Source organism: Acipenser ruthenus, chromosome 7 (assembly GCF_902713425.1).
Source record: "Acipenser ruthenus chromosome 7, fAciRut3.2 maternal haplotype, whole genome shotgun sequence".
NCBI lineage: Eukaryota > Metazoa > Chordata > Actinopteri > Acipenseriformes > Acipenseridae > Acipenser > Acipenser ruthenus.
Window position 1 is genome coordinate 14,297,942 of NC_081195.1, and position 17,304 is coordinate 14,315,245.

Below are 17,304 nucleotides of genomic sequence, written 5' to 3' on the forward strand. Positions count from 1 at the left end.
TTGTAAAAACTTTCAACCAGAATGTATTAGTATTTATGTCATTTTCTAAATAAATATAACACATTCTGATTCAAAATATGTGGTAAATCTTTTTAAAGGAACTGACAGGGTGATGTCATTATTACAAGTAGAGCTACTGTATACAGTAGAGTATATTTGTTTGTACCAGATAGAAACTCATACCTGTGAATGAGTGTGAGTGGTGTGGTAACAAAGACAATGTCCAGACAGTAGTTCTTCCAAAAATGTCTGTGTTTTTATTAAATAATAAAAAAAATGGCCATCCCTCTACCAGCGATGGTATTGAGGGGTACACGGCGAGCATTCAAGCTCAAAAACAAAAACAATAAACAACTGTAATCCTACGTCCCGTGCACGAAAGTGTGCTCTTCAAAGTCGGGTCTCTGGTGAGTGCTGGTGTTGTGCGGTGAGGGAAGTGCTCAGTGTGGTGTGGACTGGCTCCATGGCTGCAGCCCCTGGCTCTTAATCCTCCTCTGCAATAACAAAACAAACACGTAATAAAACAACAAACACCTCTCCGGCCGTCAGTTACATTTTCAGCGCAAGGGGGCCGTACTCACGCAACTGCATACCCTTTGTACCACCAAACTCCTCCCTGCAATCAGCCTGTTGCCATGATTTATCCAATCGCTGCCTTACCCGTATCTGATCGCAGTGGAGTTGTTTAAAGTACTTGCAGTTACGCACTTTCCCCAAGATGGCCGACTTCCAGTTTCCGCCCACCATCAAGTTGACCCGTCTATGGGGAAGTGTACTACCAACCTTACCCAGCGTCCTTTCTGATCGGGAGGGAGATTTACAGCATCGATTCTTTCTCTCTTTATCACAACACCCCATTCACAAGATCCCAACTATCTAAAATATAGTATAGTCTTTAAATTATCACAATAAATCACCACATTCAATTTGAAGTGTTTTATTTAAGCACAAAAATATCAACAAACACAGTAGCAGTTTCTTAACAAAAAACTTGCTGTCGCTTTCTTGAGGTGAACAGAGTAACTCTTGTGGTGCCCAAGACAGCCTGTTTATCAGCACATTCCAAGTCTGACCCAGTAAGCAAATTTAAATTGCTGTTTCATCTTAATTAGTTGCAGATGCATTACAAAATGTCCAGTAAATCAGGCCAGGTACCTTTACTGGTAGTTATGGTTCAAGGCCACCACAGGGGTTTACTATCAGTAGGTAGCTTTATGGCAGTTTTTGTGCAGTAGTATGACAAAATAGGAAAACAAAATGTCTTCTGTTTCATGATCCTATTTCATGTTGCTCACACAAGAACATGGCAATACATATTTACAGCTAAATTAAGACTTGAATACCAAAATATACAAAACAAGCTTACACACTAAATACTCAGACAAGACAGCAAACAATGTGCTCTCAATATGCTATTTATATAACCCATTTCAAAATCAACATTTGTTTCACGGGTGGGAGCAGGGCTGCGTGAAGAATATGGGTTAGTATTTAGAGCAGGGGTGTTCCTGGAGGGCCGCAGTGTCTTCTGGCTTTCGCTCCACCCAAGCTCTCAATTACTTAATTGGTCTAATTATTTGATTAACTGGACATTTAAATGTTATTGAGCGTTAATAAGTGGTTCAATAAATCACCCCTGAGTAAAACACCAGCAGAGAGAGAGTTAAATCTGCCTCTATTAAATCATTAAAAAAGACCCTCTTCAACAATATACCCCATATGGAGCATTACCAATATTGTCTTGTGAAAAATAACAATAACCCCAAAAACATTTTCAGATTTTTTACAAATATTTTAAAAAGCTTACAGTAGGGCTGTAATGAGAAGAATATCTTCTTTGCTTGGCAATTTGTGTCTTTGTATATACAAAAACGTATTTTACAGTTATTGTAACTTCATGCTATTTCATTACAAAGCAAAGTTGTGTGGTTTAATTCAATCTATCTATCAGTATATCCATCAGTGAAGACAGCAGAATACAAATAACAAGGCCAAACAAGCTATAATGTATCCAGCACTAAAACCAGTTTAGCTAAAAGCCACATCAAACTATTTTGAACTGGTTTTCTGCTATTTGGTTGGTTGAAGGAACTGATATTACATCTGGATAATGCAAGAAATGCAAAATGTAAAGTGAATCACCTGGCCTCCTGCCCATGCTAGTCTTCTGCTATAACTTTTTCACACAAATTTTCCTGTTGTCATTCTTACCCAAAAATGACTTGCATTGCTTAATGTTTGATATCTGCTAAAGCCATGCTATAACCCCTTATTAAAACAGAAAATATACAACACAATCGTACCACTAATCCTGAGAGGAGGCTGCCATTATAAACCTGCCTTTTTAAACAGTTTCCTTGATCAAAAGCCTTATTTTGGTCATCAAGGACCTTCGTGATGTTTTCATTACAACCCTATATTCATAAAGAGCATTTACAATACAAGTGGGTGACCCCGTAAAAACAAAGTAAATCAGTTTACATTTTAATATTTCATTTTGTGCCTCTACTCCATACCAAACCCTTCTGCATTTGAAATGGCAATAGTTAACTTTTGCTTAAGTTCTTTCTTGCTCTTGTACAGAGGTAGGCAAAGCTGGTTGAAACAGGTGTGGGATATTGGCAACCTGCAAAAAAGTAGAAAGAACGAGAGTTTATGCATTACAGTTTAAATCCATCACAATTATTATTATTATTTATTTCTTAGCAGACGTCCTTATCCAGGGGAACTTACAATTGTTACAAGATATCACATTATTTCACATACAATTACCCATTTTTATATTTGGGTTTTTAACTGGAGCAATCTAGGTAAAGTACCTTGCTCAAGGGTACAACAGCAGTGTCCTCCACCAGGGATTGAACCCACGACCCTCAGGTCAAGAGTCCGAAGCCCTAACCACTACTCCACACTGACGAGGCTAGAAGAGACACCTGCAATATGACAGTAGCACTGGGCAGCCCCTCAGATACAGATTCATTTGTGGAAATTGCAACTATGTAGTGTCCCAAACCCCTTAACTCCCCTGCAGTCTCCACTCAAGATGTCATGTATAAGCAAGTTATAGATGCTTGATAGATTATGTATTGATAAGGCATTTTATAACAAGTTATAAACCACAGATTTTCTTTTTACCTTTAAAGGTTCCCACTGTAATGAGTGATTCTATTATATATTTATACAATCAGCAGCTAATCAAATACAAGCTATCTAGTCGTTTCTAAATATAGTACTTTGTCAAGAACTGGGAACCAAGCAATATGTGCTTTATTGCGGTTTAAATATTACACACCAGATGAACATTAATGAGAGAAAATAACAATCATTTTTAAATACTGTATCCCAATTAAACGAAGTGACATCCCAAATAAACAACATAAATAGCATTGGGAAGAACCGTCACCCAGAGTTATATCCCATTTAAGCAGCAATCCCGATTATCAGTATCCCGATTAAGTGGCGGCAACTGTATTAAAGGATTACATTTACAAAAATACACTCAACTCATGTACAGTATGCAGACCCCGTCACAGATTACATTTCCTACATGTTTGTACGCTTTTACATATAACATTTGATGTCTGTATGCTTCTGTAGGAGTTTTTAAAATGATTGTAAGGGGCCTATTGTATAAAACAACATACCAATCAGTCGAGACGTCATGCTTTGCAATTTTAAAGTTCAGGTCTACCATTCCCCCAACTGGTACCCTGTCACTTCCTGTGGTAAAATGTAACAACTTCTTCTGAAGTTCTAGAGGGAATCCTAAAACCACATCCCAGAAATATCTGAAAGAAAATGAAAAATGTATATATTAGTTTTCCTCTATACATCTTAAATCTTTAGAATGACTATCTAACTGGAAATGACTAGCCATATATAACAAATAGAATCACCTGCCATAACACTGTCAATACTGTAGGGTGTAGTGCCACCATGGGAAGCTGGGATAGGCTAGATTCTAATTGATGAGAGGCTCCATCTGCAGCACTATACTCTTGTGTGCTTTTGGGGCTTGAATACAGTACATTTACTGACAGTTAACGAGAGCCTATTAGGCGGGAGTTGGGAGGTCAGGGGAGTACAGTACCAGCGAATCAGGAGTGTGTATTGGTTGCTATGGGGCGGGACAAGAAGAGGAGAGAGAATGGTAGTTGAGTGTGATGCAATTGTTTTTCTTAGTGAAAAATATTACCGCTGAATATCGGTTTGATTTCTGTTAAAACTGAAATATATCCTACTCGGTTATTTTTTTTTTCTCACTGTAATTTACCTGCTTGTTTGTCATTTCTCTGTAAGAGAAACCAAAACTAAATCTTCTCATAGATAGCAAGCAAGTTTGTTTTTTATATAATTGTACAGGACTGAGTAAAATTCCAATTGAATAAAAAACAAAACAACTAAACCCCCTAAGAAGGTATCTTCAGCCAGCTTTCGGATAGCGCTTAGAGTGACTGGCAAAGCTCTAAGTTCCTCTGAGTTTAAGTTTTCACCATCCGATCTGATGACAAGGTAAACAGACAGCCCTTGTTTTATCCTCTGCTGTATTGGCACTGAACTCTGCTGGAAAAAAAGGGACGTGAAGGACTGCTGTGCTGTAAGTAGTTCATATTGGGTTGTCTGTCGGAACTGTACTATAAATTAACATTTGCTTACTAAGGTGGGTGTACATTAGTTTGTATTACATGCTGGATTGAGGTTGCAGTCTCTTCGGGGGTGTCATGTACATAGGCAGAGTTGCACGTTTTTTTATTTATTTTTTGAGCAGGGGTAGAAAAAAAATACCTTTATGTTTCTTTTATTGAGAGCAGCGTTTATTCGAGGGTGGCGTTAATTCGATGTAATACAGTACTTGTCTTAACACCTGTTTTTTTATTGGTTATTACTGTTTTTTCCCACCGCATATTACAATCTTTTTAACCCAATGTGCTACCTAGTTCCCTTATATAAAGTACTACATACAGCATAAAGTTCAACCTGAATTAAACATTTGTGGCTACTTAAAAGAGGGGGTCTTGATTATTACACATTCTTTTTGTGGGTTTACTGGCTGGGGTTTTGGGCCCCTCCATGAATACTGATGAAAGCATGCTTACCGGATGGTTGGGTCTGTCTTGGTGTATCCTTCATACTGGGCTACTTTCTGTAAAGTATGCATGTCAAGTTCAGGACAGCCACACACCAGGATCTCAACCTCCTCTGGCCGGAGAAGCTGTGAGGAAAACGACAATGCTTTTGTACAAAATGAACACTATCAAGCTGTTAAGGGACAATTATCAGCAGTGAAAACACATTGGTTTTGGAACAATAATGAAAATGGCTTGGTAGAGATGTGTTTCCCATAACCCATGTAACCTGCATTTTGCCTTTATTGGGAAAATCTATAAATTCCCCTAATGTCCCCTTTTACTTTGGTAACATTTTACCTCTCTGAGTTATCTATACCTTTAAGAAATGTACCTCTGTGTTGCCACCTTTTTCCTTATGGAGTTATACCTCACACAGTGTACCGTTGTACAGTGCTTCCAGTAAACAATGGTACTGCAATGGTTTGTCATTGTGTAATACTACTAAATATTATTTAACTGCTGTCGTGCTATCACTGAATTGCAGTGCAGAAAGATCAATCGGTAAAGGGTGTGTTTGTCTGCCATTTTTTTGTTGTGTTGTCTGCTAAGTTTTAATAATCTTTAATTACCAGGTTGTATTTGTTTATCCCTCATCAAACAAATGCTATAATACAATTTAGACACTAGTAGCTGTAGGTTGCTGTTAAATATAAGAGATTCTCTCAAAATCACACAGCTGAAAACTATAAGTAGCATGCATTTACAATGAGGACTCTTCCTCAGTTCCCCATAAACAAAACAAACAAGAAACATTAAGTTGGTTCTTAATGAGCAATGCTTCTTTCCTGAAATACCAGATTCTGTATCTAACTCTTGCAGTATTTTATTTTCAGAAGACACAATTTCTCAAGCCTTAAATACATATTTACTGGGAACGTAATCCCTGTTAGTACATTTATCCCCAGCAGAATAGTTACAGCCTGTCAAAGTAGCATCCCATTTACCCAGAGTTTATCCTTCTAAAGCATGTGACTTGGGCCTTAAAAATCCCAGCCCACGTGAAGCAGTTCAATGAACACTAAGTTACTTCAATAAAGATGTGTTGCTATTTCAGAGACTCAGCTCCCCTCTGTTACTGTTGCCTGCCAAAACCCTGTAAAGACTGAACAAACAGTTCAACAGCTGCTGCCTTATGGTTTAACCATCCAAAATTCTTTTGGTTTGGACATGCAAACATCTTTTACAAACTTCTTAATGTCCATATATCTTTAGTCCTTTTTGATATTTTCCCGTGTTTCCAATCATTTAAATGAATTTTGAAAGAGAGACAAGATCTGAAGCGAGCCATTATACAGAATGCCTAAGTCATTGATTAACCCAGTTAAGTGTTCTGAAACCCATTAATGACCATATAAAAATGCCATTTGACACTGAGAGTAACTGCAATATGAAGCAAGCTTCCACAGTACAAATTAAAGCAGCAAATGTTTTCTTTTTAAATGCATATGTAAAAACAAATCTGCAATAAAATGTAGATACATTTAAAACAGAACAAAACACTACTGTAACTTGAAATCAGTATGTGTTAATGATCCGAGACTGCATCAGAGGCCTGATCCATAAGGGTTTTTTTTTTTGCCATGATCTGTTTCCATGGACAAAAAGCAGGCAACAGACCATGATTTGTTACGGCTAAAGAATGACTGAGAACTACCAAGTGACTGAGGAAGCAGAATTATCATTATTGAGCGAGGTAGAAAAAATGCTACAAAAACAAAGCAAAACAAAAAAAAAAAACAGTAATCTGGCAAATCCAATCACAAAATAGATCGATATGCACACTGAAATATTTTTGTGAAGGCTGCTTAAAGTTCAGGAGGGGTTCTGCCTAAGTATTTCCTTGGAATGAAGCCTACTATTTCTAGGAGTTTAAAACTAATTCAGGTCTCCAACCTAGATGTTTAGATGAAACATGGCCAAAAGCAAGCTGCAGTAAGCATACAAACCTGTACTGAAGTTAGGTGTACACAGAGAAACATCTCTTCAGTGCTCATAGTCACAGAGCTTCCAAACGTACAGCACAGAAACGTTTCTTCAGCCTCACTGTTTACTTTTCATACATACTTTAGATAGTCTCTCTACTGACTATTTGCCTTAACTATCTTGAACTTCCTGCAATCTAATCTGTAATTTTAACAGAGCAATTAACCCTTAGTGGCCTTTGCACACAATTTAATATATATATTTTCAGCAATTTCAATTTTATTTTAATTGAATTTGATTATCAAACTCTCCTTTCTGCCTTCCATTGGCCACTACAACATTAATTGAATGCAATCAAGTCATTTATCAGTGCTTTATATATTCTTATTTATATGTATGTCTTACTTACCTGAACTAGATAACTATACAGTATGTGCATTTTGTAACATCACTATACGTTGAAAAACTATTCAGATTTACTGAACAGGATTAAGGGATATTTAAGGATTTGTGTTATAACTGTGAGTGTTCAAAAGATGAAGCACAATTGTTTGCTTTTGTCGAGATGTACAGCAGCTAGTTAGGAGAGCACGTCTTTGAAAAGTGCAATGGGATCATTTAAGTCAACAAAGAGAACACACAGGATGCTGGTTTAATGTGTTACCCATTTTGATTAGAAAAACTGGATTAATGATATAATATCCCTGTTGCTTTCTGTTTAAAATGCTGACGATGCTTACCATCAGTGCGTTTGAGGCACAGACACTATGGAATCCATAATAGAAAGCTGCAAACTGTTTGTACATGGATTTGTTGAGAAGGAAGTCTACATAGAGTTGAACATATTCTGCAAAGAAAGATGAGACCATAACAATTCTTGTGCAGAAAATTACTAGTTTTTAAATAACATTTATTAAAACATATTTTAAGTTCAGAAACTTAACTCCTCTTTTGACTTGGAAGCATTATTATACTATAAAAGTAATAAATAAAAAACAAGAAAAAACAAACACTTTTATTACTATTATAAAAGGGTGTCAATCTGTTCCCTATTTGTCCTGCATAAACACCCATTGGTTCAAGACCAAGGATACTACTCTATCTGTAGTTCTGACTGAATCTTTCATTGAAGTGAAACTACAAGGGAAAAACAACCACACAACCAAACAAACTGGTATTCTAAAGGAACTATTCTACGTAAGAAGTATATCCATGATAAGAGCATTGAAGCAGCTCTTTGCCAAGCTGACTGGCTGCATTCGTACCAGCCGGTAACACACTTACCTTTTCTGTTCTGATTGGTAACAGGGATTCTGTCACCACCTGGTTTGAGGTTATAAGATTTTAGGATTCCAAATTCCTCCTGGAAAACCTGAAATGAGGACAGAATTGTAGGGGTTGCTTTGTGATTTTGAGATAAGTCAAGATGAAGTTAGGCACAGCTATAGGAGCCCCTGAATAGTTCAAAACTGTGACAGCATTCTGTCTGTGAACCATAGTGCTAAATATGGAATACAGGCTAACACAGGGTGCAGCCAAGTGAAAATGATGTCTGTGGCAATGTGCCCCGCCCCTGTGTGCTTATTATGTGTTGTATGTTGCGTGCGTGTGTTAATGTTGGTGTATAGATTGGTACACGGGATATAAACGGGTCTGTGTTTCACGTGTGATTTAAAAAGGTAGATTTGTATTTAGGCACGAGGAGGGCACAAATCACTTCACGTGCTGGTTAAATGTAATATGTGAGCACGGTGTTGCACAGAATTAATTCACGTGCTGGGATTCAAGTGAATAATTAATTAGTAATTGAATCCCAGCACAATAGTATATATAGACGCACATTTCTTTCAGTCGGGGTTGGGTGTTCGGTGAGTGGAGAACGGGAGAGAGAGAAGGAGTAAAGTAAATATAAAAGAACGTAAATATTGCCTCAAGTGCCGTGTGCTGTGTTTTGTTGTTTCAAACCTTTTATTTTCTGTTCTGTTATTAAATGCTGAGCGAAAGCATTCGCTCAGCTTCACCAAACCCCAAATCTCTGTCTGTTTATTTCCTGCATCTGGTCTGACGCCACCCACTCCGGCCGTCTTTGTGACATGTCCTAACTCCTTTTTCATATATATGACAATTAACACTGTGTGGCACTGGCCTGTTCAATAGTTTTTTTTAAATGGTTGGTGGAACATGCGAATCACAGTGATGAAGAATGAATTAATGGACATAAGTACAGAAGGTAGACTTCCAACAACACTGTTGTATCATTATTCAGTACCTCCCACATTACACACACACACTTTAATTCAACACCTGTTTACATTCAAAAACTTTCTTTTTTCATATTAAATAGTTGTTGCACATTTGTGATAGAGTCACGAAGATGGGAACAACGACTGCCTACAGTATGTCTGTTATTTTTATTTACATTTTGTAAAAATTAAAGTCTCCGATAATTATGCGTGTTGTTCAATAAAATGTTCTTTTTTTCTCACCTGAAAAGTTGAACAAAAGTCTTCTTCCACATTGCCTTCATAAGCTAAGAGTTCATTAAGCCCATGTGCCAGTTCCTGTAGATTCAAGAACACAACAGGTGGAACTTAAGAGCAGTTCAGGGGGGCTTTTTAGGAAAATGACTACAGTGTCAGTCACAGTACTGAAATGGGCACTGTGGTGTGGGCTCAAATTCCACATTTACATACATTTTACAACAACTGGTCTGCTATCCCATTATTTTCTATGGAGGTCAGCCATTATGTTATTACTCAATAATGGCATTGCTGTAGCTTGCTATGAGGTAATAATGGAACTCCCTTAATTAACTTGTGAGTTAACTTAAAGAATAGCAATATATTTTTTCTACACTTGAATTATCTGTCTGTAAATTCTCCCTTTCAGTCATTGAGATACTTTGATACTCAGCTAGAATATTTCCCTGACAGAAATAGCCTGAGTTCTCATATCTGCTCTGTAAAGAATGCACAGTATTTAACTACTGTATGAAGAGATGTTCTACTAAAATATGAGTTCTCATCATTCTTATGAATGGGCATGTGGTTTATAAACCGTTTTAAGCTTGATTCTAGATTTCAAGTTTGATAACCTACTTCTCAACCTTGGACACCTGCTGAAACAGCATTTACTAAAGAAATAACTTTGCAAAGAAATTGATTTTCTGAACATGAGTGTTTTATTGGGATACTGCAGACCATACTATAAGACTCAGCATAATTGCCATCTGAACATAATTGATTTATGACGCACTCATAATTTCTACAGATAACCTAATGGCTTTGAATGTAACTTTATAGCATGGTATTACCTGAAGTACTGTCTCAACTACAGTAATAGCTCTGTATGACGATGTTGGTGTCAAAATATAAGCAACATTTCACAATTTTCTTGTATAGTTGCAAATACGGATGCCAAAATAATAACTGCAAGTTAATAGTGTCCATGAGTAGGCAGCTTTGCCAACATCCGCTGTCCCACCACAATCTGATTTCTTTTCACTAAAATACAGTATGCCTGCCAAGAAAAAGAGTAAACCAGGTAGACCCCTGGTGGTTCAATATGATACTGCTTTAAATGACTAAGCAACAAATTAGATTTATATTAAATGTGTGAAGATGTATGTAAAAGACACATTTTACTAGAAGTGGCTGCATTTTGAAATACAATTATTCTAATGGGATGTCAGTATAAAATATGGTGTTTAATATCTGTTAACTTTCAGGAAAAAAAGCATTGAAACAAATACAGTAAAGAGCATCATACGTCTAAAGGCTAACGTTGCATTGTGATTGGTTGACTCCTGCATTGACAAAGACTTCCGATATGATGGGAAAAGGTTGGTATACAGAGTGTGTGGTGAAAGGCTTGAGTTTTTGTTTCTGTACTTACAGGCATGACTAGCTGCAAGTCATCCAGGCTGACAGCTGCGCTTCCCACAGGAGTGTTCTGGTCACATGGAACTATGGGAGGACTCAACAGCTTCTTATAGCAGCAAGGTGGAAACCGAATGTCCAGAGTGATGCCATTATACACAGCCAGGCCCATCAGCTACAGTTAGTTAAGTACAGTGCAAGGTGAAGATTGGCATAACCCTTTTAATGTTAAATGTGGTATACCATGGTAAACAAGCATAGCAGAGTGTAGTAAGAACATGTGGAATCATGGTAAGCACATGAAAGCAGCACACGAATGCGAAACAATTACTGGGGAAATGTACTGTGGTAAACTTTTATAAGAGTAACTTCAGCAGCATGCAGTTCATTGTTAAGCAATCAATAATTGGCAACCCTACTTCTTATACACAACTCACCATCCTGGTAAAATAAACAGAGGTTACATTTCTCATACGAAAACAAATATAAGAGTAAGACAAAATCTCCCTTCCTGTGTCTAGCAGATTTGAGCTGCAGTGCTGCATGGGAGTAGCCTCATTGTGCAGTGTTGTTGCCTTCACATTGCAAACATACATCATATTGCATTCTCAGCATTATTAACCAACAGATGTGGCATGAGGCTCAGCCAATGAATGTGCTTGGTTTGTCCAGGGTATTTTATAAATAAAGTCTATGGATGTATCTACATATTAAAGGGCAACTTGGAATAGTAAGGAAAATATCTAATTTATTTTAAGTAATGTATTGTTGTTTAGATTCACATTGTATCATTTTTTGTTTCACTCATAACATCCTGGGGAACTTTTAAAAGCAAGACATACCACATTTACACTAGAACTAAGACAACCCAAGTCAAGCAAATGTGGTATTTCTTACATCCACTAGGGGCAGCATGTTGAAGGGGGACAGGTTAATGGTTACACTCTGGTGTGTCCGATATACTTAGTGTTTGGACATGATTCTGAGAACTCTATTGATGCAATAAGGGTGCTTTAAACATCTTTTTAAAAGGTTACCTGGATGTGATGACTAAAACTGAAAATTATACCAAGTGAATCTTAAACAATAAGAAAAGTTGAAATAACTCTGATGTTCCCTACTGTATACAAACCTTTGAGACATTTGCTTTAGATTAGGTTACACAAAGCAATGTATTTTGTTTAATAAACACTGCCGTGGTGACAGTATTAATCTTATTTCTTATTGGGCTTGATCTGGATTATAAAAATGAAAAGGCACCTTGCACGCAGCAGGTGTAGAGTTATTATGCTTGGTAACACAACTACTTACATTCTTCCCCTCCTGATGTGGACCCTCTGTAAATGCAAACAGCCGCTGTGACCGACATACAGTTCCATATGGAACAATTCATAATCTAATAGGCTAATGCTTCAGGTGTGCAGCTACTTCAACTGTTTATTAGAGCCCTTTTTTAAAACAGTGGGGTACTGTGATGGTGCACTCAGTGGGGACAACAGGAGCAAGTATAAAGAGAAAGACCTACTAATAACACATGGCAATAATCATTTTTAAAAAATCTGTCGGAATTTGCTAAGTAAGAAGTCGTTAACAGCAGTGTGTCTTTGATATTATGTGACACCTAATAGACAGACTGTCAGATTTATTTTTTAAGTGGCTCTCGTGATTTGACTGGAGGGTGAAATAAACTGCAGTGACTTGCAAAGCAATTACTATGGGGCATTGAAGGACACTCATTGACATCCTGCCCAAAATGATGCATTGCTGTCTCATCACTCACCACAATGTACAGTATGTCAGTAACATACCCTGCCATGGCTTTAAAATGAGAGGTAAAAAATTGAAAGCAGCTTCCTTAAACAACTGTCATGAAAAGGGTTAATTTTTCTTACACACAGCCATACTTGACTGAGAAAACCACAGAACACAGTTGTGTACTGAGTATGATGTCAATGTGCCCTGTTTACAAAATGTAGAGGCTGTTTTAAGAAATGTTTTGCTAAGGACTGGTTTTTTTAAGCTTATTTTGATTAATTAAATCAAGTTCGTAGTTCAATAATCCTTTTGTATACGGTTTTGGAGAAGCTTAGCCTTTAGGGTTATAAATAGTTTGAAATATTACAAATTGTGGAATTGCAAATTCATACAGGCTCCCCTCATTAAGTTGCTGCTTTTGTTAGTCATGGTCTATTTAGTTGTGTCAAGCCCTGTTTATGCACTCTGTAGGACTGGCAGTGTATTGGAAAGTGTAGTCAAAACTGTTCCACATTTCTCCCTGTTGCCAAGCTTAATTTGCGCTGACTTGCCTTATTTGACTCCTGTTCAAATCATCTTTGCCTTTGGCATTGTGTATATCTGTTCCCCTGAAGAAGTTTAGAGAGTGAATGTGCATTGCTTCACACTGTCGCAGTTCTGTCTCTCATTCTCTGCCATCATTATAACAAAGATTTAACAAATGTTATTATTATTATTATTATTATTATTATTATTATTATTATTATTATTATAGTTGTTATTTTCAAGAGTTGGCAAACATGCCTGAATAACAGATTTACAAAATGACTACTAAGTGTGTGAGTCTGACAATGCTCATAACACTGTGCTTTTATAATAGAATATACAAGAGAAAGATAATTTACTTTATACCAAAAAAGCTGCATTTTGTGGAAGCGGCCGTAGAGTTCTTGTCATCAAAGACCCACCCACATAACTTCAGCCAGCCAATGAAAACAATTGTCAGCTACTCTCTTTTTTTTCAAGTTCAACAACATCAAGCCACTGATTTTGTATTAAAAAGGATACAGTTCCAACCAATCGAAATTCAGAGTAATTGTCACATTTCAAGCTACTAAACCAATGGCAATGTGAATCCATCTGATATGCAAACATACCTGCAAAGTGACAAATTAGGAAACAAACATTTATTTCTACAGTGAGAAACAAACTTAAACTTAAATAATAATAACACAGAAATGGCTGGTGAAAAAGATACCAAAAGAGAAAAGTAGGTATACTCATTCATTAATGTTTCTCTATTATGAAGTTTTATTCGTGTGTTCTTTGTGCTGATAGCACTGGAGACTGCAGTGCAATGGATCTGGTGTTCCAGCTGTCAGACCAATGTACTTTGTTCCAATAATGTACTATATGGATCAATTCAACTGATCTGAATGGCAGTGGATCTAAATAGTGTTGTTGTTTAAATCATGGGTTAATAACTATTTACTCAGATGCCTCACCGTAGTCAGCGTGAAAAATCTGTCGAATCAGGAGTAGAAACCACTCCTTTGTCAGGCCGCCCATGTCTAACCCTGCTTCCCCAACAAAGGTGACCTTCAGTTTCTTCTTTAGATCTGCTCTCTTTCTTGTCAGCTGCAAATGGACAATGCAGAATTGTAATAGCATCAGTGAGATAGCTGTTCTGTTTACTATAACAGCATCAGTGTGGCTCCCCCTGCTGTATGATGTGAGACCACACTCTGATTTTAGTACTAACAGCACAGACACACGGGCCCAGAATATCAAGTGTCTTCCGACAGTCCGAAACTCGCTGTCTCCGTCTGTTTTAACCTGACTCTTATCCTGAACGTTGTTTCCATCATAAAATGAAACACTTTTCTGCTGTTTTCCGACAGGTGGAATGACTGCAACCTACAAAAAGGTGGTGGAATAACTATTCAGGGTTTAAATGAGAAACCTATATGCTAATGATGCAAACGACAGTTTTCACATAATTTCAGGATTTCAATCAATGGACAGCTGGGATTGAAAGGTAGTAAAGGTGGAGAAAAAGGTGTTTCAGGAGATATGGAGAAAGAAGAGAAGATACAATAGAACATATAAAGTAAGTACATAAGGACAAAGAGAAAGGAAGAAAAAAACTAAAGTTAGAGAGATACATTTTAATGTTATTTTTTAAATGTATGTTCTGTATTAATTAAATGATAGTTTCATGAACCTGTTTGCACTTTATGAAAATGAATAACACTTGAGTGTATGATAGGATATCATATAAACAACCGGTGGCAAAGAATTTCAAGGCTGTGTTACTGGCAATACATGACCTAAACCCTCCTTAAGTTTGTCACATAAATAAAATAACATAGCCTTATGCGTTCAATATCTTTGTAGCACTTGCTCTTCAGTAAGGTCCAAACCCACAGGGTATGTAGCTAAATTATCCCTTTCATCCTCTAAAACCACAGCAATCTCTGGCAGCACATTGGGCTTCATCACCAGTCAAAGTCACTGCACCAACATCATCAGTTCCCCTTTTTTTTTTTTTTTTTTTAGCACAGAGCCTCTTTGAAATAGGATCCCATCTCCATTAGGACTCTTCGAAACAGGTGATACAATTTTAGACAGAAAATACTAAATCCGACCACATCAACTCTTTTGATTGTTGCACGGGAGGTATGTTAATTAGGTACCCACTTAATTTGTATAACATTCCTCACACTGTCAGAACTGAGGTTTTGCAACTATTCTCATCCTTCCTGGCCATTTTTTGATGTTTGCTCGGAACATGAAAAACAGTCCGAAAATGAAAACCCTGCCACAAAAGCCCTCCCCAACGGTCGGAAAAGCTTTGATATTCAGGGCCACTGTTCAAAACCAGAAGTTACCTCATCCAGAGAGTCGCTAACAAGATGCATCCTTCTTACTTTAATGTTGAGGAACAGCAGGGTCATGTCCGGCCTCTGTCTGCGAGACACTTTGTCCACAAGGCTTTGCTAAAATAGAGTGAAAATGTCTTAATAGCATGTTTATGTTGTTTATTCATTTAATAGTGTATGCAGCAGCAATCTAAGACTTTTTTTTTACCTCATAGTACCTGGGTTCCAATTCTTTACTCTTAATGAGCCACTTACTGTAGCAGAATCTGTAGGACATGCATATTATATATACAAGGAGCTCTTACTGTTCAGTTCATTACCACCAGCTCAAAGCATTCGTAATTCTTAGCCCTTTCATGCATGAAATATTAAAAAAACCTGGGGGAAAAAAGCAGTTTTGGACAGATAATAAATATATTTTTCAATGGATTTTTTTTTTTCCATTGCTTTATATGGGGAAAAAATAGCATCCCCATATGAGGTCGTCATGCAGACTAGAAGAGAGTTTTTTTTTTTTTTTTTAAATCTGTTCCCATATGAGGTCACCATGCATAAAAGAGTTCATCTTTTTGTTGCCAGGCAAAATTACAGTTCTGTAAAAATGGCAATAGTACATTGTTCTATTCAAATCTTTGTTTAAGCATTCAAGACCAACAAGATGAACAAGATCAAAATGTGACCCCACGTGACCATAAGAGCCAGTGTTTTTAGGGAGACAACACTGTTATATCTTGCCATTGACACATGAAGAGAGCACACTCACTCTGGCAATACTGATCATCTGCTGCTCAGAGTCTCTTTGGGTTATGGTTTTCTTTGCTGCAATTGAAAGAATAAAAGGGAACTGGCAGAAAGAGAACCTGAAAACAATAAGAGAAAGTCATTAGCTAAAACTAGGCGACAAACATATTTAAAAAAAAAAATCTTAAATTGCCTGAGTTTGAGAATCAACAACACAGAGCTATCTTATTACATTGCACTTCACTAGAAAGCCAAACATTGTGGTTTCATGAAGTGTTTTGAACATAAATACCTCATTACATGGTGCAGGCAAACTTCATGAATTGTATCCATTTCAATTTAGAACAACAACACTATTCACAAATAGTCAAACAAGGCTTAATATTATTGTTCTGTGTCCACAGCGATTCATTTCTTTTCTTATATTGTATCGCCCTCTTGGGGTCATTTGAGGGATCAGCGTAAATTGTATCTGTTTCTACAGCTTTTGACTAGGAGTTGGGCAGTCATGTGACTATCAAAGAGGAGAGTTCAATAGTCAATTCTCCACTGCTGTAATAAGAAGGAACTCACAGTTACGTTCTTAAATCATTCCGTTTCTATCTGCTCACGTTGTAGCCCTAGAATGCAATATCTGTAAGTACGATTAATGTGATTACTGTAGACTGCATAGACATAATTATTAACACTGTAAGCTTGTATATTACGGCAGTATTGTAAATATTTATTGTGAACGTGTGCTAGTCACTGTAACTTTATCTTAACACCACTCGATATCACTGTAATACAGTTTTTTAAAGCCAGCAACGTTTCCACAATGAAAAACATCAGGTGTAAGCAGCATGAACCCCAGAGCTAATGCACATGCAGTAGGAGGAGAATCCCATAATACAATTTAATAAACCTGATGGAACACAAGCTACTTGTTTCTCTTGGTTTTGAAGTGGTAATTAACTACTGAAAATGGTCTGTTTCCAGCTAACTAACTAACTGGCATAATTATCTACATACCACGGT

General features: G+C 37.1%; 1 protein-coding gene across 4 annotated transcripts in view; it reads right to left on the reverse strand.

Moving 5' to 3' along the window:
* Nucleotides 1–234: 234 nt before the first annotated feature.
* The window catches only part of LOC117415999 (probable E3 ubiquitin-protein ligase HECTD2), a 34,402-nt gene continuing 17,332 nt past the window's right edge, over nucleotides 235–17,304 (reverse strand). The window contains exons 11-22 of one of the 4 annotated variants that reach the window (XM_059026422.1): nucleotides 16,310–16,406; nucleotides 15,556–15,663; nucleotides 14,170–14,302; nucleotides 13,733–13,821; nucleotides 10,947–11,105; nucleotides 9,539–9,613; nucleotides 8,337–8,424; nucleotides 7,793–7,899; nucleotides 5,097–5,212; nucleotides 3,645–3,788; nucleotides 2,482–2,626; nucleotides 235–494 (exon numbers count right to left, since the gene is read on the reverse strand). In XM_059026422.1, coding sequence (XP_058882405.1) covers nucleotides 2,506–2,626; nucleotides 3,645–3,788; nucleotides 5,097–5,212; nucleotides 7,793–7,899; nucleotides 8,337–8,424; nucleotides 9,539–9,613; nucleotides 10,947–11,105; nucleotides 13,733–13,821; nucleotides 14,170–14,302; nucleotides 15,556–15,663; nucleotides 16,310–16,406 — 1,237 coding nt within the window. In that variant the 3' untranslated portion in view covers nucleotides 235–494; nucleotides 2,482–2,505. Of the gene's footprint in view, nucleotides 2,627–3,644; nucleotides 3,789–5,096; nucleotides 5,213–7,792; nucleotides 7,900–8,336; nucleotides 8,425–9,538; nucleotides 9,614–10,946; nucleotides 11,106–13,732; nucleotides 13,822–14,169; nucleotides 14,303–15,555; nucleotides 15,664–16,309; nucleotides 16,407–17,304 lie in introns of all 4 variants that reach the window. The other 3 variants (XM_059026424.1, XM_059026423.1, XM_059026425.1) reach the window with 3 other exon arrangements.